This window comes from Falco rusticolus, chromosome 2 (genome assembly GCF_015220075.1).
Source record: "Falco rusticolus isolate bFalRus1 chromosome 2, bFalRus1.pri, whole genome shotgun sequence".
Lineage (NCBI taxonomy): Eukaryota > Metazoa > Chordata > Aves > Falconiformes > Falconidae > Falco > Falco rusticolus.
The window spans coordinates 37,227,653-37,250,664 of NC_051188.1; the positions used below are offsets into that span (position 1 = coordinate 37,227,653).

At 35.3% G+C, this 23,012-nt stretch overlaps 1 protein-coding gene across 4 annotated transcripts in view; it reads right to left on the reverse strand.

Annotated features, from left to right (window-relative positions):
* Positions 1 to 233: 233 nt before the first annotated feature.
* The window catches only part of DIAPH3 (diaphanous related formin 3), a 245,621-nt gene continuing 222,842 nt past the window's right edge, over positions 234 to 23,012 (reverse strand). For 3 of the 4 annotated variants that reach the window (XM_037376822.1, XM_037376821.1, XM_037376820.1), the window contains one exon: positions 234 to 1,737. In XM_037376822.1, coding sequence (XP_037232719.1) covers positions 1,481 to 1,737 — 257 coding nt within the window. In that variant the 3' untranslated portion in view covers positions 234 to 1,480. Of the gene's footprint in view, positions 1,738 to 5,418; positions 5,465 to 23,012 lie in introns of all 4 variants that reach the window. The other variant, XM_037376823.1, reaches the window with a different exon arrangement.

Here is a 23,012-nt window from a genome sequence, read left to right on the forward strand (position 1 = left end):
TGGGGCCTTCTATGACAACTTCGCTCATTGTTTGCAAGGAGAGCTGGAGAAATGACTGTCTGATAGGCTTTCTCTGTATCTTTCCCTGACTTGTGTTTATACCTCTTTTTTTCAGCTAAGGCGGAAAATGTAATTAGAGTATATAATGACAGTTACAACAGCCCCAGAAACATGAGATTGATTCCCACAATGGCTGAAAAAACTCTCTATGCAGTATGTATAAACAGGCCCAGTTTCTGAGTTCTAATTAATTTTATTAATGTTTAGTGCAGGAAATACGAAGGCAACTTAAACAAGGATATAAAAAGCACTGGAGCATTGAAACACTGGTTTCATGTAACAGACTCTTATTGAAAGACATTTTTCAGCATTCTGTAAAGAAAAATAGAGTAATTTAGAAGAAAGATATTAGATACTTAATACACTCTTATAATAAGGAAGCTTTAAATAATGAAGCAAAGATTCTAATAGTAGCTTCTTACTTGGTAACATAGGTAGTGATTCTTTATGATGCGCAATTAATAAATATGATAGTGAACATGTAACAATGTACAATGACAGTGCGATAAAAGAGATGCAATTATGTGCAAGATTTCTATTGTGCCAGCAAATAAGACTTCACGGGCTACTGGAAAATGAGTTTGTGAAAAACCAATTGTAAAAACCTTTTCCATTCCATGTTTCCTTTATAGAAACATATTAACTCACATGTGAAAAGATAAAATACAACACTGGTAAACAACTGTGAAGACATTTTCCCTGCTATGGACAAAATTGCAAAGCCTTGCAATCACAGATATGGTATATATTATTTTGATATAATAATCATAACAAAGCTTAACAGCAGTATATAATAATCACACAAAGTATATTATTTGCATAGATTTTTTGTTTACTATCCATGGATTTCCATTTTGTAAATACATATATATATATATAATTCTGCAAGCTTTGGTGCTCTTTGAACTCAAACTGGAGTATGGGTGACTTATATGATACATATTTCCTATTACTATAACTGCAAAGGATGTTATAATAAATACTTTATAGGTGCTAAAACCTCTTAAGGCTAGAAATTGCAGTAGAGAATACCTTTTCAGTTATTTACTGACCCCTATTCCTAGGTATGATGATTTAACAATATTTAAAAGATATTCCTGTTTTGAGAAGCTCTCAAAATATGTGGTCAGTAGTTTGTCCACTAAAAGGATTGTGCCTTGGATTACTTGAGTATGTTTTCTTCTGATATTTTTTGTATGCTTAGCAGGTCAAAACATATAATAAAAATCATCTTGTAGTTATGCAAAACTATAGCATCATATTATACAATCTTGCAAACAGTTTAGAAGTAGATCGCCCAACTATAGAGAAGATAAAAACTCAGAAGTATGTAATGCCAATAATTGAAAGTCAGTGTATCTCTGATGGAGGCTGTTATAGCTTGTATTTAAGCTTTGATTTAATCCTTTATATGATTATTCTATAGTGCTCGCAGTCTTGCCAGGAGAGCTTCTACTTCTGGAATGGCTTCTCCCTTAGAAGAAGACCCGATACGATCTATTTTGTTTTCTTTGATGCCTTCTCCATGACAGGCTTCCTTTCTCCCAGCAGCCTTGTTCCACACCGTAGAACTCTGTTCCACATCATAAGTAACCTCTTTGGTGACTGGGCTTCTTGTCAAGTTTAAACTGACACTGTGGTGTGAACATGACTTCTCTAGTTCTCCTTTCTGGTTCTCTGCAAAAGATGAAAAAACCAAAACCTTGGATCTCAGTTTCAATATTTTGTAATATAACAAGACTTCTTGATCAGACAAAATTTTACATGCAGATGGTATACTAGATGGAGTAATGATTGCCAAGGAGGCAAGATAAAAAATACTATCATTCAAAATCAGTGGGGTTGGTCCCTTGAAGTGATATAGACTTCACATGGTTTCATAAGAATAGCACCCATATTTCCTACAAAATCACAGGCAGAGCTTGATGGGATCCTCCTTTCTTACTGGAGTCAAAGAGAAAAGAGTATTCAGCACCTCTCAAGTGTCTTCCAAAGTTTTTCTGGTTAGTTACATTCCTACATATTTAAGTGTTCAAATTTTAAAATGCTAAAAAAATCTATTTCGATTTAATTACCATTGTAATAATTTTTCTTTCCTTTACGATCTTGTAGGCAGCTAAGTAATTTTAAGAATTTGTATAACTTGCTACTATTTGCTAAACATCATTGGCATTGACTGTCACAAGAAGTTATACTCAGTCAATATCAGGAGCTTTGCTGGATTGACATGTATTAATAGCCGGCCTTTTTTTTTTTTTTTTTTTTTTTTGTTCCCTAACACCCCCACCCCCTGCCCAATCAAGTGACTGTTCTCAAAACCAACGTGAGTGGTCCCTCATAGATCTCAAACTTTTTAGAAACAGACATACTCAATATTCATGTAACCTTGAGCAAGGCTTGAAAATGGCTTCAACAAACTTGACATGACATTTAAAGTTTTTTGGTTATTCGCTGAAAGATGTTCCATCATCCCAATAGTAATGACTTTGGAGCACAGGCAGTCACTCATGACAGTGTGTTTTATGTGAGTGCTGAAAATTCCTACCGAAAACAGCTTGTACATTAAAAGGCAGCTGCTGAAGATATTTACTGCACTGTCATTCCCTGACCAGGGGCTCTCAGTGATGGATGAGGATTTTACACATTTTCTTGGACAACCTCAGCAAATTTTGTAAGTATGATCACCTTTTGGCAAGTGGAGGAAAATATATACCTTCTATTCTAAATGAAATAAACTATTCTTAATTAAAATTTGATAACAGGCAAATTTTGCACTTAACTGAAAAATGTAATTTCTATTTTATACTACGAAAAATAATTTGACCCTGAAGATGCAGCAGCACACAATTCAGTTTTACTGAATCACAGGAGGCCAGAGACTGGTTATGAACACACCTTTATAATTACATACAATAAACATGTAATTAAAATATCCCTGATACGTAGACTCTTAAATATCACATTTGAAATGTTTATATTTATTGATTCTGAACACATATTTGCAGGGTGAGAAAAGTATGCTACCTCTATCAATATACAAGATACTAGCTGCACTGTAGCCCTTTTTGTTTACATTCAATCTAGGGGCAGCAGGAAAAATACCTGTTTTGAAAATCAGTACTTTTTTTTTTAAAGTAGAAGAAAACATATCATATAATCAGAGATTAAGTATAGGTGTTGGACTTTACAAAAGGCAAAAATAAATTAGACACTGACAGTAACCTCCTCAGATGTACCAACAACCACATTTTAACTACTTTGCAGTTCAGCAAAAACTTCGGCAGTTTTCAAGCCAAAAATACTCAAGCATGAGGATCAATTGGGTATGATTAACTAGACTGAATAACAGAGGTGGTAAACACTTATGAACTGAGGCCTCAAAGTAAACTTCAGCAATATTTTCCCCAGTTTCTCATAGTGGGCGAGGGGCAGAGTAAGGTCCCTTAGAGTGAGATTTAGAACAGCAAATCGCCTAAGCAGGGAACTGCTGCAAGTTTGCTATTGTGAAGCAGTAGATGTTGGGATCTCTCTAAACTTCTGTCCTGCTTAGAAACTTGGTAACTGATTTAGCCTTGCAGGAAAGCATGTCCTGTAACTTGCTGCCTACAAACTGAAATTGTTTGGGATAGTGACTGAGTAAAGTTGAGTACAGCTGTGTCTTCCCTGCCCCTCCTCCCCCTTACAACAGCAGCAATTGTGCCCAAGTTTGTGACTTTCTATGCATAGACTAGTGAGTGGAGCATTCAACTTGAAGAACCAGTGCCTTTCCCTTCACTCTGGGATTAGTAAAGTGCCTTAATCACTGGCCAGTTTATGTGAGTAGTCCTTGCATTATCTGAGTAACTCCTGTGAAGTGAAAATGCCACAATTCACTGCAAAAATCACAAAGTGCCATATTCTTAAGACATGACACTTTATGCTAGTGATTAGCTGCACTTCCTAAATAATGAGAACACTTTGGTCTCAACCATGCTACAAAAAGTACTGAGCAGCTAGTGTCAATTAGGAAAAAAGATCTGGATACACATTTTTTATCTCAGTCCAGTTTTATCACTGTAAATTTATTTCAGCTCCTTCAGGTAGCATGTTTACTGGGTATGCTCTTTCAGTCAAGGAGGAAGTTGTCCATGTAGCATTGCTATGCATAAGTGCATGTCCAGGTGTGTAGGTAAGTAGTTTCCTGCTGAGTAAACTGGCTGTTGTGAATCTCATTCAGAAACACTAAACTTTACTAGGAAAGCATATGTATGTATTTACAGTCCTAGATTTCATTTTGGTAAACATGTACCTGAAGAATTAACTGCTGTAATACATGAGGTTTATCTGCTGCTGGTGGTATTCTTCATACCAGAGTGAAAGATCACTTCCATTTAAGTCAAAGTTTAAAATTAGTTGGGCACTAGCAAGGTAAGAACTCTTACTAATTCCTCAGAATTATTAATGTCCATCCTGCCATTTTTTTATTGTAATCACTTGGGAATTAATTTTTCAACCCCAAATTCTTAAACACACTGTACTGCTTTACAAACTGATTCAAAACCTGCATGCATTGGTGATTTGGTAACCCATCCATTCCGCTGTCATTACTTTGGACTGTTACCACACCTCCCTCAAACCCTATGCTATAGTGGTAAAACAAAAGAAGTGTGTTTTCAACCTGTAACTGGTGAGGGGGGTGGTTTACAAAAGCCAATGTACCTTGCATAAGAATTTAAAATTACAAGGCTGCAAGCTGCTACAGGTTAGCATACAACAGCAGGAGGGCTGGACTTCCTTAGTTCAGTTTGATAAAAGCTGTAATATACTAATTTACTTTCACGAAAAGCCCCAAGTTGAGATTAACTGACAAAGCACAAGAATAAACAGTCATTAATACATCTCTATTAGAAATAAAAAATTTTGAACCATCAGAGTAATGAAGTTTTGGAATGCACATATATAGAAGTGACAGTAAAAAACCATAACTGGTTATATGCAAGAATTTGATCTGTTTCTGAAGACAATATTTGAAATGTCTGCCACAGTAGCAAGGAGATGGCTTAGGGTTGTTGGACACCATCTTCTACCTATCTTCAAGAACAAGGGTACCCCCAGAAAATCCACAAACCATACAAATATTAACAGCCTTTTCCTAAACTACTTTGAACCATTACATTATCAACATACATAAATTTGGTTTGCGCTTCTGGCAGCAAACTATATTTGAAACAAATTGCAGAATAAAATAAATATATTTACATACTTATACATATTAGTTCAAATATACAAAGAATTTAATAAAGTCAGAGAGGTTAAAAGAAAACTAACTACTCAGGGAAAGGCACTTCTACATGAAGACTTGTTAAGAAGAAAGCTTACATTTCTGGTGATGTGCTATTTGTCCACCTGCTGTAGCAAGGTGTACCTTCCAGCAGCAGTAAGACAAAAAAATCAGATGTTAAGAATCACTGGATAATGACAGAACTTATTAATTTGCTGTACATATTGGAAGGAGTTGAGACAGGTTTCTAATGTCTGCTCACTTTTAGTTATCAAAAACTGTCATTTACCTGTATCATAAGAATCACTATGCAGATGACAAAGCAAAAAATTTGAATTCACATTTAAGTTATCTAAATGCTGGGCTGAGAAGACAGTTACCCATAACAGTTTTGACTTTACTGGTACTGAATTCTTCCAGGCACATGTTAGGCAGAGATCACACTGCATGCCACTAAAGTCTCAGTGTCTGTATTCCATGACATTTAAATATTATTTTTCCCCTTGTTCAATATCTAGCTCTTGTGGGTCCTTCAGATCTAATATTAAAATACAGTTTTTTTCAGATATGAATTTCCTGAACATTGTTGTTAATCAAAAACAGTTCAAAATCATATTCACATAACCTAGAGCTAAATAGCTACTATCCTCTAGATAAAAGTCTTTTAAAATTACTTTGATTAACAGCAATACTCAGGAAATTCAGTTGACAGAAAATTGTGCTTAATAGCTTTCCATAATTTAAATGGTGTCCTAGCGTAGGATATGCTTATAATCTATTACAGGCTACATACTTCATATTCAGAAAAAGGAAATGGTGCACTAGCATGTGAACCAAAAAGAGTCAGTAGTACAAGACCTACCTGCTGTGAACTTGTGGAAGCAAAATATGATCAGTTGGAGATTTTTAAATCCTGCATTAATACTGTTATATATTACCTTTAATAGAGAACAATAATGATTGCAAGAGACTCACCAAAGTAGAGATATGGATTTTTAAAAAATTACTAAGAAATATTTAAAATAATAAAGCACTTTGAAAAGCTTTATTTCATTGCAGAGTTCCTCAATAAAAGTCTTGATACTAAGGACTTATTTACTTTTTATGTAAATACTTGTACACCAATTGAAAAATAAAGCTGCAAATACAATAAGGAGAACTGCATTAGACAGCATTATATGCTTGTATTACAGTCATACATCTCAATGTGGGGCATGACAAAATCATAACATAAGAAAGAACAATTGCAGTTACAACCTCATTACATCTTTTGCTAAGTTAACAGGGAAAAATGCTCAAAACCCCAGTGGAGTATTTCTGATCTCTGGCTTGTGCTCCACAAGCTAAATCATATTCCTGAAACTATGTCTATGCCAAGATTTTCTAAAGTCCACACATACCAACCTTACCAGTGATGCAAATTATTTGTAGATTGTAAGTCATGACTTGGCCTGTGCTAGAAGATACTCTGAGGGCATGGAAAAAGTAACAGCCCTAGCTATGATCCTCATCACTGGCTCCCCAGTGGGGTGGCATATTTTGTCTCTGGTACACGTCCCTGATGCATGGAACTGAAAGTCAGGGAAAAGCTTCATCACCATGTTGGTGCTGTACTCCCATGTCTTCTCAGCAAAACAGCAGAGGAAAAGAGCATGTATTTTTGACAGCAGTGCAATATGTGGAATCTGGATGCAGCTGTACAGCATTCCCACAAGCTGGAATGCTTACAGCAGTCCAGTCTCTGGAAGTCATGTCCATCTTCCACAAATTACACTGACTGCATCATCCTGCATGTCCCAATGCAACCTTACCAAGCATATTTAGCAATGGTCATATACCATAGGCCTTGTGAGGATATGAGTGTATACCCCCTTGCGCTCCACCTAAGTAAACAAAGTCCTTGAAAAATTAGTCTGGAGATGTTCCTAAAGAGTCCTCTTGCTGATACCAAAGTATAGATCATCCCTCGTCCTTTGCTGAAGATAAGAGGAAACCAGCAAAACACTTTCTAGAGCTACTTTTTCTGTTGTAAACTGGGCAATACTGGCTTATCTTTCAGATGGTTGACATTTACTGATTGTGAAAGGCTGAATATGACCACTGCTAGCTGACATTTTGAGGACCTCTGTTTTTAAGTTCAGGACAAGGTGGAGGTTCTGAATTCCCACTTCAGCTGCATCTAGAAAATCATTAATTCTTGTTTTCCTCTCAAGTATGAAACGAGGGTTTCGTTTCCTACACTGACCCTCAAATCCTATTAGAGTATAAGATACTGGACAGTTGTGAGCTCTGTGTTTTTTCAGGCACCCATCTTACCTAAACGTCATTTATACAGCCCAAAATTGGCCTTCTGAAATCCATTCCCAGACCTTGGCATTGGTGTTAGAATGCAACAAGACCTAATTATCTTTCTTAAAAGTCTGCCTTACCACCCAGAAGCAGAATTTAGACATAATGTGAAAGATGGCTATAGCTAGAAGGCCCACATCTATTACATAACACTGCTTGTTAAAAAATGGGATAGCTCTTTGCTGGATACTATAATGGAAAATACTTTAAATACTTTTTATTGCCACTTTTCATGAGTTTCATATTTTTTCAACAATTTCTGTGACTGACAAGGGTAGGATTGGAGAACATCCCTGAAATGTTAAAAAGGAGTGCTGTGTGTTGTTATAACTTATTTCAGTCACACCCTGCAGCACCAGCCCTAACACCCTAAAGCAAAGCCTTTAAAAATTCTTTTAATCCCCTACCTACCTATATCTTCTCAAAGACTACTTTAAGTTCCTGTTGATCACTCAATTTAATCTTCTTCCTATCTTTTCCAAATGTATTTTGCATTTGCATTGAGTTGGGACTAATCTCTCTGTTTAAACTAATATATTCTCACCTCTAATCTGGCAATGACTTTTGTTACAAGAAATGCAACTTTAAGTTACTGGGATTTAAATTAAAGTCTTAAGTGCCTGTTCAGATGAAAAGAGAACAGAAGTGTGGATCAGACTACTGACAGAAATCACCTGAAGTTTTATCTAAGTGAGAGAAGAAACCTCTGAGGGTGTCTGATGGCCAATTCAGACAGGAGTTTGGCATCCTCCCTATTTCCTCTGAATTACAGTGAATCTTCCGTGTCTCCTCACACATCTTTCCCCAAATGAAGGCACATTTGGGAGTTTGTAGGAAACTGCAAAATGGAAACTTCCAAAATAGAAACCTACTTTGTGGCATGTGGTTTGAAACATTCCTAAAAAAATAAATGTGTAAGTTTCTTAATTTCTGTCATGATTTGACCCCCAGTTTATATACTCAGTGTGACCTCTATGGTATGGAATACCTCTTTGGCTAGTTTGGGTCACCTGTCCTGGGTGTGTCCCATTCCAATTTCTTGTGTCCCTCCAGCCCTCTCGCTGGCAGGGCCCGAGAAACTGAAAAGTCCTTGACTGAGTATAAACAAGACCCAGCAACATCTAAACCCATCAGTGTGCTGTCAGCATTGATCTCACACCAGAGCCAAAACACAGCACTGCACCTGCTACTGAGAAGAAAATTAACTCTATCCCGGCTGAAACCAGGACAATTTCAAAATGTATAAATGATTTGGCATAGCATTAGTATTAACAAATAATAATCTTATTTATGTTAGGATGAAGAGGGTGAAAAGATAAATATTGATCTACATGTATACTAGTGGCAGTGGGTCTTCAGGCAGTGTCCAGAAGTGTAATACAGCCTAGATGTTTATGGGATTTCTCCCAAGGTACAAATAGGATAAACATAAACTTTTTTTCTAAGTCAGGAAATGATCAGGCAATTACAATAATGAAACTGGAAGTTAACATATTTAGACTATTTTAAATTTCAGAAATGTGATTTATTACTTCTTTTTTCACTCTGTTCAGAAGTATATTGTAACTTGTCATTCCAAATCCTCTTTAGAGTTAACAGGGTCAAAAATTATGACTGTGTAAGTTAGTGATTTTTGATACGATACATAGACGTCCATAGTCTAAAGCTATCCTCTGTTCAGCCCGCAATAATTTATGTAAATCCCACGCACTAAACTGCCACTGATGCCTTTGAGGACTAGACACATTTAGTCTCCAAACCTGTCTGCACAGAATCTACCTATAGATAAATACTGCTTTCAGGGTACACTCTGATGAAGAATTTCAGGAATATGCATAAAGATTGCTGCCATCAAAGGAAAGCCACTGGCAGCTGAAATGGGTAATGATAAGTAATATGTGATAAAAATCACCAAAATGGAAAAGAAACGCACAATTTGTGTCTTCGTTTACGAATTGCTGTGGAAAGAAAACACAGTAGAAATCCTCTTACTTACGGGAAATAAACCCCCCAACAAATCCAAACAATGAAGCAAGTCTTAAAGACTGACCTGATATTTATGAGATTTCACTCACTGCAGTTCTAAATAATGTTGTTTCTGCTAAGTATTTGCTATTTAGCATAAACACTTAAAACCCCTAGTAACTATGTCTAGTAATTGCCTTAAGAGTTTAAAACTAAATTATTTCTTATCCACTATTCTTGATATTAAATGTTTACGAGCTATTCCCTAACTATTCTAATAACTGCTAGAAAACCATACAATTTATATTTCCTATTTTTAGCCCAAACTTCCATTCCCAGGTTTATATCAGCAGTCAGAGTATTGGTAGGTTGCATTGCCTGAAGGTTGAGCACAAATATCTTGTAATGTCAGATCAAACTGATGGGAAAAAATGTCTTTCTCTCATCAGCTATTGCACTTCTCTCCTAAGGAATCAATCTGCTTCTAAGGGAAAGGGGAATCTACAGAGTACTGCAAATGTTTTTGGGAGCAGCATAAAGATGAAAGGCTAGGGCTGAAAGGGAAGTAGGTGGGTGTTAGTTTAAGCAGTCGAGTAGAAACATAATCTTATCACATTCCTGTAACAGGTACCAGACCAATGTCCTGGGGCAGTTCTTGCCCACACAGGTCACAGTCACAGTGGGCTGTCATTCATTATTATCCAAAAGGTTGTAAGAACAGCATACAGCTCTCAGGCTCCTCTCATTTTAAAACAAGTCTCTGGAGGGAGTAGGGTGACAGAGAGCGCTGGATGCTGTCATTGTTGTGACAGGTGAGAGTGAGATTTACTAACCTGGAAAAGTATTTATGAGAACTCCATATCCTAAGTAGATCAAAAAAAGATTTACACAACACTGATGTCAGCTTAAAGATATCAGTGCTTCTTTATAGCATGGGTGCTTCTCAACAGGACAGCAGCAAACCTGGCTGTGAAGTTTAATCTGTGTAAACTAACATACAAGATTGCCTTCATGAATACACTAGAGATGGGATGAAGCTGAATCATCTTAGTTCATGTGACTTTCATTATTCAAGCATTATTATTATGGTCCTTGCTTTCCTCTCACAAAGCTCTACAGAAAAACATCAGAAGCATGCTATCAAGGATGTTGAAACTGTGTAGCAGGAAATAGTACATTTTCAAGAAGATCCTCACACAAAACTAAATATTGGAAAATAAAGGCAGATGAAAAGTGATTCATCTTCTCGTTCTGCAAGACTCCATATACATTCCTTTGACAATCCTTCTTTCTCTTCATATGAAGCTCTAATTAATGCTATATGCTTTCACTAAATTATTTCCTCTCTTCGGGATGGACTGTAATTGGGCCTTCATGTGTGGAAATAGATGGGATATTAAAAAAAAAATAATAATTCTACTCTGCACATGATCCAGCCATACATGTATATGACACCAACAACTGTACTTTGTAAGTGTCACAAATTGCCTTGAAAAGGGACCAGGATTTGAAGAGAGTCTAAAAGAGGAATTATTTTTTAAAGATGTTTTTTACTAAGTCTTCCAAATACCACTGAATTATCATATGAGACAAATTTGAGACACATTGTCATGGGTAATTAAATCCAGTCATTGTGAATTCAAAATGCTGCATTTAACATCATTAATGGTATGCATTTTTCACATGATGAACATATTTATGGCTCTATAGTCCAACAGTTTGACTCTTAGCAGCCACTTTGGTATGTAAAAACCATCAGAAGCCAACTGTACCATTTCCAGTTTCCTCTTTTCCTAATCAATTGCATGCAATTACCGTTTAGCAGTAACCAGTTAACAGAAGTTAATCTTGCTATCTAAGAGAGGATTTTTTTAATTTCAAGAAATCTAAGTCACAAGACATCCTTGTGCTTACAGAAGAAACATTGCTCTCACAAAGGAACTTAGAAAGAAAATTTTACTCTTAGAAAAACTAAGAGACTGAAAAATGGAACCCTCTCACTGAGAAATCAAGGCAGAAGGCAGTAAGACCTCCTGAGCCACTGAGACAAGGGATTCTTATGCATAGACTTGTTTTTCCTTTGTCTGTTCTGACTTACGAAGCAGCCTTGCAAATGTGTTTAGCTCAAAAGGTGATATTAAAAATAAATTTTTAGAGATCATCATGGTATTTTAATTATGCAAAAGAAACTGACCCAAATTCAATCAGAAACAACAGCCACCAACCAACCAGGAAAATTTTTTTCTATTTTTTTTTGACAGAGATGGTTAAGAAAACATTTATGGTAATGCCAGATCATCTGCTGATTACAGTCAGAGCTGCAGGATGCCAACATTAAATCACTGAACCATCTTGACAGCTTCTGGGCACTCAAGTTTCATTCTAACAATAATTTGCTGTGAAATTTAGCCAAATCTGAAAATTAGCCAGAAAACGTTTACAAAGAATATAGGTAAGAAAAACATATCTAAAATAGATGTTCAGCACTCAGCCATTTCCGAGCTGTATGTAAATTGGTATATCTCTAAAAAAGACTAAGCACTTTAAGAATAGAATATAATTTTATCATCCATTTCCTATTGATTGTGACCTATCACTTTTTTTTTGTTTAGTATTGTTAGTATGCTTGTTTGTTTAATATAAACACAGATTAGCCATTTGAAGAAGGCCTGCAACATTTAAAATCAGTTTTTATTTCCTGACACCTGAGGATTCTACATAGAACAATATACTTTATTTTAAAGCTTTAATTGATGCATCTATGTGCTGCAGAGGGTGATTACTTGAATAATAAGTATAAGAGACGTGTGATATGGTTGCTAAGCAAATGTGAGTAAGAGAAAAAGCCCCAAGAAACGATGTAACAATGAATCAATGTGTGATGACAGGATAATTATTCTATGAACTGTCATGTTGAAGGACTCACAGAACATTGACCTGCACACGATCACACATCAGAAGTTTGCCTGAGGGGTAATTAAAATAATAATACACAAATCCAGTCGGTCACAAAGAGACAAATATATGCTTAACTTACTTCTTTACAGCATGCATGGTCAAATGCATTCTCATGTTAAATGTAAATGCTTGAACAGCACAAGAATTCAGAGGACAACAGATAATAGCAAAGATGACTGAAGTTTATCTGGATTAGCAATAACGTTTTTCTTTCTTCAGTTACTCTGGGCATTCACTGAAATATTATTCATACTCTGACACATTAAAGCATAAAACCTGTGAACTGACTTTCTGAAGGAAGCTGGAAAACGTAATCCTTTCAAAATATCTTTAAGGTTGTAGTGTAATACAATAAAAAAGAATTACTGTTGTGGTGGGTTGACCCTGGCAAACAGCCAAACATTCATCCAGCCTCTTGCTCACTCCCCTTTTCCATGGGGTGAGGAGAAAATAGAAGGAAGGTAAGAAGACTTGTGGATAGAGATAATGACAGTTTAATACAAATAGCAGAAGCTGTGCATGCTAGGAAAGCAAAATAAGGAGTTCATTCACTGTTTTCCATTGGCAGGCAGATGCCCAGCCACCTCCTGGAACGTAGGGCCTCAGTTACTTTGGAAGACAAATGCCATAAGCACAAACATTCCCCTTTGGTCTTCTTTTCCCTGACTTTTCATTGTTCAGCATGACATCATAAGGTACAGAGTATCAGTTTGGGTCAGCTGTGCCAGATATGTCACCTCCCAACCTCTTGCTCTGTGTGTTTTCGGGACAGAGGGAGAAAAAGCCTGGATGCTGTGCAAGCACTGCTCAGCAATAGCCAAAACACTGGTGTGGTATCACCACTGGTTTAGTCACTACTACAAAGCACAACAGTGTCCCAGCTGCCACGGAGAAAGCCAACTCCACCCCAGGCACACCCAGTAAAACTGTAGATGTTGACACAACTCAGCTGCCATTGTACATCTAAATTTGACGAAAGCTGTTCACATGACAGACTTAAAGACTTTCAAGGCAGACTTCAACACAATTCCATGTTTTTTTCTTTACGCTTTTGTTCAGCTTTTTACTGTACCAATTCATATTAGCATATACCTCTCTACAAGCCTAAACCTTAGCTCCAAGCACATACTCTATGATCACATCCAAGCAATGTATTCTGCATTTCCTTCTCACATGTAAATGTGCAGTCACACTTGAACTGCCTTTAAACCAGCCGTCACCAAATCTTGCTCATGGCAGAAACATTCTTTGCGCTCTGTACTTTTCAACCTGCTTTTTGAGTGAGCTTTGCCAATTGTGTGGAATCACTGATTACAGATGACTATTCTGTGTAGACAAAAAAAACCATAAACCAATCTATTTCCAGAACCAGTTAGTCTGTGATGGAAACCACTTGATTGCTCAGAAGTATAAATTCAGAAATCTCCTCACTCATTTTTCTTCCCCCTGTTATCCCCCATGTAAGTGAAGATACTGGAAGACAGCCAATTAAGAGAAGATCTGTGGCTACCCTTCAAAAATTTAAGACCACTGAGAATACCTGAAAAGATTTTTTGGAATACAAGGTAAGAATACACTTTACATGTACACAAATTCATACAGACCAGGATGTCCATAGGTTACTCCCATGTCATATATAGGCATGATCATTGCACAATTCTAAAAAAACATACTCTTTTTCTCCCACCATGTTCTAAAGGGATGCTAAAAACACCTTTTAGGAAACATAACACAATAATTCTTTCTAGAATGAATATGTTCTGTAAACACATTGCTAGCTGATCAATTAAGTTACTCACTCACACTAAATATGCTAGTTATATTCTCAAGTCTTTATAGCATCTTCATTAGTGCTCATTTCAAAAGAGTAATGCTCTACCCAAATAGCTTTAAATACTAAGAAGGAAAACAAATGCTATCGAAAAATCTCCCAATATTCAGCAGCTCAGAGTGTTCTAAGCAGAATTTATTAAAATGCAAATCTCAAGCATGTTAGTATTCATTTCAAAGTAACATCCTATAGAAGAAATATAATTTTCATTTTTGGGGGTAATAAAATAATATCACTTACAAATCTAGATTCTCAACATTAGCTAGCAATGTTAAGAATGACAATTCAGCAGACTCCAAAGACATTTGTAAAAATCTTGGAGCAAAACTAGTAGGCCAGCTATTTATACATTTTTACTCCACAAACATATAAACTGAGAAAAACAATAGGGGAGTGGGGAAGAGAGAATATACTCTAAGAATCCAGTTATTGCAATCAAGAATTTATCTGAAATCTTGCTTTTTCTAAGCTTACTAACCACGCATCTTTTTCTGTAAGTTAAGCTTAAAATCAGGACAGTTTCAATAAGCTGAAGTGATGTATAAATTTAATGCTTTTGTTATCTAAGAGTATACAGCTTAAACCAAAAGTTTGATTACAGTTGTTTTGGTATGTATCCCTTTAAATTAACAAACTTTTTTGTGTGTGTGTGTGTGTGTGTGTGTGTGTGTGTGTGGTAATGAATACTCTAAAATATTCTCAGTTAAATTTCAAAACAGAAACCAGAAATCCAACTGGCCTTATTATAACTACAACTGTGAATAACGTATAATTTGAGGACTATGGGTACCTACGTATTGCAGCTACGGAAACAAAATCAGCTCTTTTCTTCAGTGTTGTATAAAATCATCTGAAACCGGAGCATGCTTAGTCTTGTGTGTCCTTGTGTCTGACCAAAGGCTGTTGATCCTAATGTGAGATTCACTGGACTGAATGAATTTGTGCTGGTTGCCTTAGGCTTGCTTCACAGTCAATGAGGAGAAACAAGCACTTCTAAACTGCACTTCATTTCACCCTAGTGTAGATACTTTAAACACGTAAAGAGAGCTTATGGTAACTAGCTGAGATGTGAATGCCTGCACTCCAGACATCTAAAGGTAACTTCTGTATCTGGAAGCTTCTAACTTTTGACTGCAGCAAAGTCTGAACACAAGGTGGACTTCCTAGTCTTAACAGTGACAGCAGATTGTAGAGATTATACATTCTCTATGAGCAAGGGGACTGGGTGCAGATTAGGTGACTTTAAGGCCTGATAGGACATTAAGGGTATCAGCCTTACAATTTATTTAACACAAACTATAAAATTTCACAAAGCTTCTTCTGGCTGCATAAAGAATTGAAATAAATTATATTCTGGGTGCTACAGAGAACGGTTTGGATATAAACAGGGGAATTCTGTTTTGTATATAACATACAGACAAGAACTGTAGATGTGAAAGTTGCCGTTGTTAATTATGCTGCTCAGCCATTAATTAGCTATCACAACTTTTTCCTTTTTAAAAATCCTCCATGTTCACAAACCTTTTTCTTGAGCAGACCTAGATCTTATGGTTGCTTAGGCTCATATCTCTTACAGATTGGTGACAGCCATACTTCTGTGCAGCTTTGCAAGTTTCTGACCAGCTTGCAACATATTTAAATTCAGCCTATAAAACAAATTATTCCTACTTCTGTACTGGTATATGTAATCCTAACCCTCACATGAAAATCATCACAGCTTTATGCTGGAGTTGGCTTCGATTTAGTCCTGGTCATGCAAAACTCCAATAGTGTACATTCAAACTTAAGAATCTCACATCCCCCAAGGACTAAGTGTTCAAGTTTAGTCTTTAGGGATGAAGATATAAATGTGATGCTTTGTATGGCAAGGCAGCTCTATGTTTTTTAGATATTACTGAGTCCTGTGTGTTTGATTTTTTGTTAAGATAGCTAGTTGAGTAGATGAAAGAATTAAAGGAAAACTGATTTGAGTCCCGTGAAAATATTTTATGAACTCTCTCAAAAAAAGTAATAATCCCATAACAGTGCTTATGTACAATATGCAGCAAGTTAAAAAAAAAAGGATAGAAATAGTATGCAGTGATAAAAGCTGTAACAGCACCTGTTATTCAACACTACTTTAATTCATATAGTCTCATTGCCATTCAAAATAAGCAGTAAACAAAGTATTTTCACTGGATCTTAATAATCATATTTTATGCATATATGAAAGATTATTGGTCTCTTACTTGTAAACATACTAAATATGAAGCTAAATTTGAATTATTCCATAAAACATAAAGCTAAAGAATTAGTAAAGAAAAGCATTAAGGTTTCAACATGGGAAATGCAAGAATAATAATAAAAAACTAACACAGAAAGGTATTTTTGGTGTGAAACAAACACATGCAATTACCTAGGACTCAATCTTTTGAAAAGACTGTTCTGATTAGTCTTTTCATTATATTTACTAGACTTTAACATCTTTCATTCAGAAACAAATCCAAATGATCTGTGCCCTTCAGAATTAAAAATAGAATGCCATTTCTCTCATCAGATTATGCCCAGCTCCATATTCTTTCATGCATGTAGAAATGATGGTGATACACAAAGATCCAGCTGAAATGTATTTAAAATTTAGGAGACACTTTTTTTTTTTTTTTATAGGCAAGTACATAAAGTATTTGTAGGTGGCTGAGGTTGTTTTGTACTGTACTAACTACAAAAACTACATATTTTTTGAGTGTAACACAAAGTGTGGGATGTTGTCTACAGATCCTATGCACCCACCAGTACTGTATTTCACTAAAATAAAATTGTCGCAGACTATGGTAGCCCTGGTGCAGAATCATTATGCCTGACTCTGCAGGACAATAATGACGCAGAGATTGCACTGTCAAGGGACAAGTCAAGGGAAAAAGACAATCTTCAATGCACAATTAAAAGCACATACTTTAGATATCTATTGCCTTCTTTCAATTAGAGAGAGTCTAGCTTAGATTAGTTTTATTTATAGCGAGGGCAAGCAAATCAGGTGCCATGTAATTAATCAGAATATATATACATCAGACTGTGAACTATCTGCCTGAGAACTGCCAGCTTTGAATGGCATTGATATTCTTTAAAAAATGTTTTTTTTTTTCAAACAGAAGTGGTGTAAGTTGGATAGAGAAGTGGGCTGAAGTAGCTAAAAGTAGTATCTGACAGACAGACACCATGGAGAGTAGCATTGTGGATGATAGCTGATTGGCTGCAGAGGATGTGCTGACACAACTTCCCTGCCACAAACACTGGTAAATCTTGGACTGGGAAGACTGGACTGGACTGCCATGGGAAGACATTTCTCCTATTTAGAGAACAGTAATTCTTGACTGCTTTAAGGGCAACGTGAATGTTATTAGGAGACTGTACTTCTTGTGTTAGTTCAGTAAGAACAGACCAGTTTCAACTACCATTCTTTTTTGTGAAGATTTCATTCTAAATCAGGCCATAATGAGAGGATGGCTTGCCTTCTAACCCTGGAGCCTTTACCAAGTTCTAGTTTCAACCAACTGTTTTCATTTGTAGTTTCACTTGGTTTTAAATGGTGTTTAAGGCTTCTTTAAAATTACAGATTAGTAAGATACGTAATGATAATAAAATTGCTGTGAGATACAGTTAATTACATATATTTATATAAACCAATGACTATATATGAATCTGCATTAAATGATAAAGCAACTTGAAAATACTTTGTGCAGACTTACTTGACTTGGAGATATTTAACCCACTAAATAGGACCATTTAACACTAAGAAGTAACATTACAATAGACTGCTGGGTCCAGTTTCAGAAAGCACACAATCACATGCATTTTCTAGGTTTGAAAAAACATTGTAGATAAAATAGAAATGAAGAAATGACATGACTATAAAAAAATCTGTTTGATATTGTATATTTTTTCACTGATGTTTCATATTGCTTCTCTAAGTCTAACTAAATGTCCTTTATTATTATCAAAGCATGAGATTTTTATTTTTGTGGGGTTTTTTTTCTTGAAATAATCTAAATCTAGATATAGCATCAGTTAAGTATCTTACCCTCAAAAATACATTAATTATATCTTCTTGCAATATTTACTTATATATATATATATATATATATATATATAAAAGCTATTACAGGGTAAAGCAGAATGTTCATTAATGTGAAATCACCATTCCTGTAACTGTTTTTGTTTAAATGTAAATATTTGAAGGTTAGAAGCTACAATTTTACATAGGTTATCAAAGACAATATATGAAACCTGTGGAGAAAATCATTAGCTTTCTAAGACAAACTCTAAAGTCTTTATTAAAAAAAGTCTTAATATAAAATGTTTCATTGAATAATTACCATATTTTAAAAAATAACAATGAAATACAACAGCTGATTGAAGATAAATATTGTCATGTTTAATCTTCACAATATAAAGGAAATCATACCTTTATCCTTATAACTACTTTACTGATAGGTTTTACTCCCATGAATAAGAAACATTACATTTATCCACATTTGAAAACTTGTTCTTCAGTGTTTAATACCCTGTTTGATAATTTGGAAATCAAATATACAGCATTGTTCTTTTTACTACAGAGAAACAGTTATTTATAGTAGGTGTACAGTATATAGGTTTATATAAATATCTTACCGTTGCAAGTAAGACTGTGGTAGCTGTATCATAATTCACTGGTGGCCAGAGTTTTCTAACAAAAGCAATTCAGTAGTAGGAGAGAAATTGTCCTTATTTAAGACTACAAGGAATACTCTAATAGACAGAAGCAATTAAAAAGATATGCACTAGTACACCTTTTAGAAACAGGCACTGGGAAATGTCTAGTGTCCAGTGTTAAAGACATTAGACATCTTCTTGTGGAAAATAACCCTCTGGAGAAATGAAAAAAATGCAAAACACACCCTACTCTGGATGATACTGTATATGAGGAATCTTCAGTTCTTTGAAGATCAACTTTTCTCACTGACCATAAATCAGTTTATTGTGATTATCACTGTGCAACCTGATGACTTCCTATTCAGAAAAAAACGCAGTATTCTTTTCATTCTTCCTCCATTTATTGCTTTTAATCAGTAATAGGAAAAGATAATTTTCCAAAGTAAACAAAACCATGTATAACTGCTTGCTTTCTTTTCCCCAAAACAACAGTAATGTTGTTTAAATAACTGTTCATTTAAAAATACCTGATTTTATATATATATATATATGTTTCAGCCAATTTCAGTTAAAAGAAATACAAGACACTTATTAATGGTGCATTACTATAGTATAGAATTAGGGGCAGTTTAAAAACGTGTCGCTTGATGCAGTTACTGTTTGAAAACAGGAGGAATAATTTCTTGTAGAGTTACAGGTTTCCTTATGTCACAGCTATTCTTCCTTTATAAAAGCTGTTACTTTGATGGGGAGGACAAATGCCTGCCATATATTACTATGCAGTCCATTACAATGGGTTCATTCATATTTATAATACAATCTGTGATGTTGATGCAATCACTTTAGACTTCACTGTTATTTCAAACAAATCCATAACTGAGAAAAAGGCGGGCTGTTGACAGGAGTTAATGTGGGTTTTACTCTGTTTACAATTGCTTTCTAATCTACTAAATGGCTGTGAAAATTGATGCACTGTTAGAAGTGCTTTTATACACTACTACAGATAAAGGGCTGTTATACTGCAGTAATCTCTGTAATGCTAAATTGAATTTTCTACGGTGTTTTTTTTGTTTTTCTAATATGAATGTGACAAGGAAGGCTACTCAATTTATGGTAAGCTTAATTCCATCAATGCAAAGCATTTTTTCCAACTTTATTACTTGAGATGCTTATTATTACTAGGGGGGGAGAAAGTTATGAGATAAAACTTGTAACTACCACAATATGTACTTTAGGGAACATCTCTTGTGGCCAGAGCCACTCAATTTTGCGATCAAATTTCTGATCTGTTGAAGCTATACAAGTGAATCCTCAACAGGTAAAACACAGTAGTACAATTTGCAGAACTGCTCATCTTGCTGTGATGGTAAACAGATTCTGCTTAATCATCACAGAATAAAATTTAGGATTAGAGGATTTGCCAATAAATAACTTTCCAGTGAGATTTTGGAGAGACATGTGAAGATAGTGTCTTAGTTACATGACCAATGAAATCACAATCAAGTTCAAAGAATATATACTTTAGTTTACCACCCTAAAAAGGAAGTAAATTGGAACAAAATAAATAAACTTTTTAAGCTTCAGGTTCCCCCAATAAAAAGGGTACAAAGAAATATCAAGGCTGCTGCTGATATGAAACAGAAGTACAGAAGACTTCGGTAGTGTAGAAGAGGTGCCCTAAAAAAATTCCTGACACGCTTCTCTGAAATGTCTGGTGTCTCATTAAAACCTGAACCTGAGGAATGCAAGATAAAATGTCTCTCTATGTTAATCATGAAGCTGCTGATTTTCTATATGAATATGAAAATATTACTAAAAATTAATGAACAGAACTTTTTACATACTTTCCGATGGAAAGAAATCCTTTACGTTTGAGACATTTGCATGTCTAGTAACTTTAAAATTTGCTTATGTGTTTTAATTCTACAAGATTTAGTAATTCAGAGGCATAGTTGTCTTAGGTAATAGAATAATTTATGTTGTAGGAGACCTCTCTCAAGGTCATCTGGTTCAAACTCAGCTTCAAAGTGAGATATAGTTGTTAAGTTGGATCATAAAATTTTTCGAAAAATGTGCTGTTAGATATAAAGAGTCAAACTTCAAAATTCAGCCTTGGTGGCATTTAATCACATCAGCTGAATTCAGCAGTCAAACACAAAAAATGTTCGTGCAGGACAGTATGATTAGTCTGTATAGAGTAGTAAGTAAAATTCAATTTAAACAGTCTACCAACTAAGGGACACAAATGTGTCGTACCCAGGCTTCATGAACAATAAAGCTCACAGAGCATTTTATTTCTCTTGTGGGTTTTTTTTTTTTTCCTATATGACTTGTTTCTTTTCTTGAATACTCACTTTTTCTCTCCATTTTCAAAAGAAGAAAAGGCTTAAGAGCTAATTTCTGTAAATCATACTGACTCAGATGAAGAAGAATTGTTAAAGTTAAGTGCTACTGAATAAGTCTTATGGTTTCTGCAACACAAAGAATAAATGAAAGCTTGGTATGTAAAGAAGATTTTAGAAGATGACAGAATCATAAGAAGGTACTTCTGGAGTTGCTTTAAAACATAATGGGAATGGTCATCACCTATTAGCTATCACTGATTATTTAAAAGTACTGTGTTGATTGCAATTGAAAATAAAATTTATTTCCCTATGACATTAAATAAAATATTACAGAAAAGTGTTCTACAGAAAAGAGATTATTTTCCTCAAGCAGGGTTAAGAAAAAGGAAAATCTGCTAAACACATGTCATTCTGCATTATTATTTTCTTGTATTAGATCAGCTAATACAATCTCTTAGGAACAAAAATGTTTCTTCAGGTAATTAGTTGGCATCTTCTAAATGCTGTTAAGTATCATTTCATCCCAACTTGTAGTTGTTTCTGAAACACAGCCAGGGAAGCCATCTAGTTTAGCAGCCCTGCTTACTTTAAATACTGTCATTCTTCACAGCGATACCAGAGAAACTTTATGTTCAAGTCTACCATTTCAATAGAGGTTTTGCTCTGCCACACTGCATTACACAGTGTTGCCTTCAAATTTTTGAACATCTAAAACATTTCTTTAAAACTATATTAGAACCAAAAAGAACTAATTTTAAAAGGTAATTTTATAATTTGTGAAAATTGCAGAAAATCATATTATTTGGGACAATAAGTCAGATTAAACTTAGCCTTCCTTAGCCTAGAGAGAGTGGAATCTCCTTCATTTAGTCACTAAGTTGAGAAAGTTGGTGTAGGAAGTGTTCCCTTTGGTGTATTATATTTACCATGTAGCACTTCAAAACATAGCTGAATTAGCTATTCCTGCATTTGACTGAAAGACTACATGATGTGCAACTCAGCCCAAGCTAATGCGCATACTGGATCCTTCAGGTATTCCAAGAGTTGTGGGGGTTTTTTCTCACTACAATAAACACTGAAATCAGATTTCTCACTTAGAATTGGTCTGCTAATAAAAACATTTGAAAGAACTCAACAGTTACAATTACAGACACGCTAAGATCTAACCTAGTAGATCACAGGTTTTCAACAAGGACAGTGACCATGAAAGCCCCCATTACAAACATATGCTAACATTTTGGAAGGCTGACTTATGGCAGAAAAGCAGAAATTAAATAATAAGAACATCTTGTATAGCCTAAGGGAAAAGAGATGATGGAGAATGAACAACTACATGACTGTAAAGGTGACAGGCATTTTGGATAGCAGGCATAACGTAAGTGGTAACAAATGAAGTTATTACTAGTATGAAAAACTATATAGCATGTCAGGATTTGCTGGTCATTGAAGGCGTCACAACTTGCAGCATGATTGTGGAAGACTGAATGTCCTGGTTTGAGCTGGGATAGAGTTAGTTTTCTTCTTAGTAGCTAGTACAGTACTGTGTTTTGGATTTGGTGTGAGAACAATGCTGCTA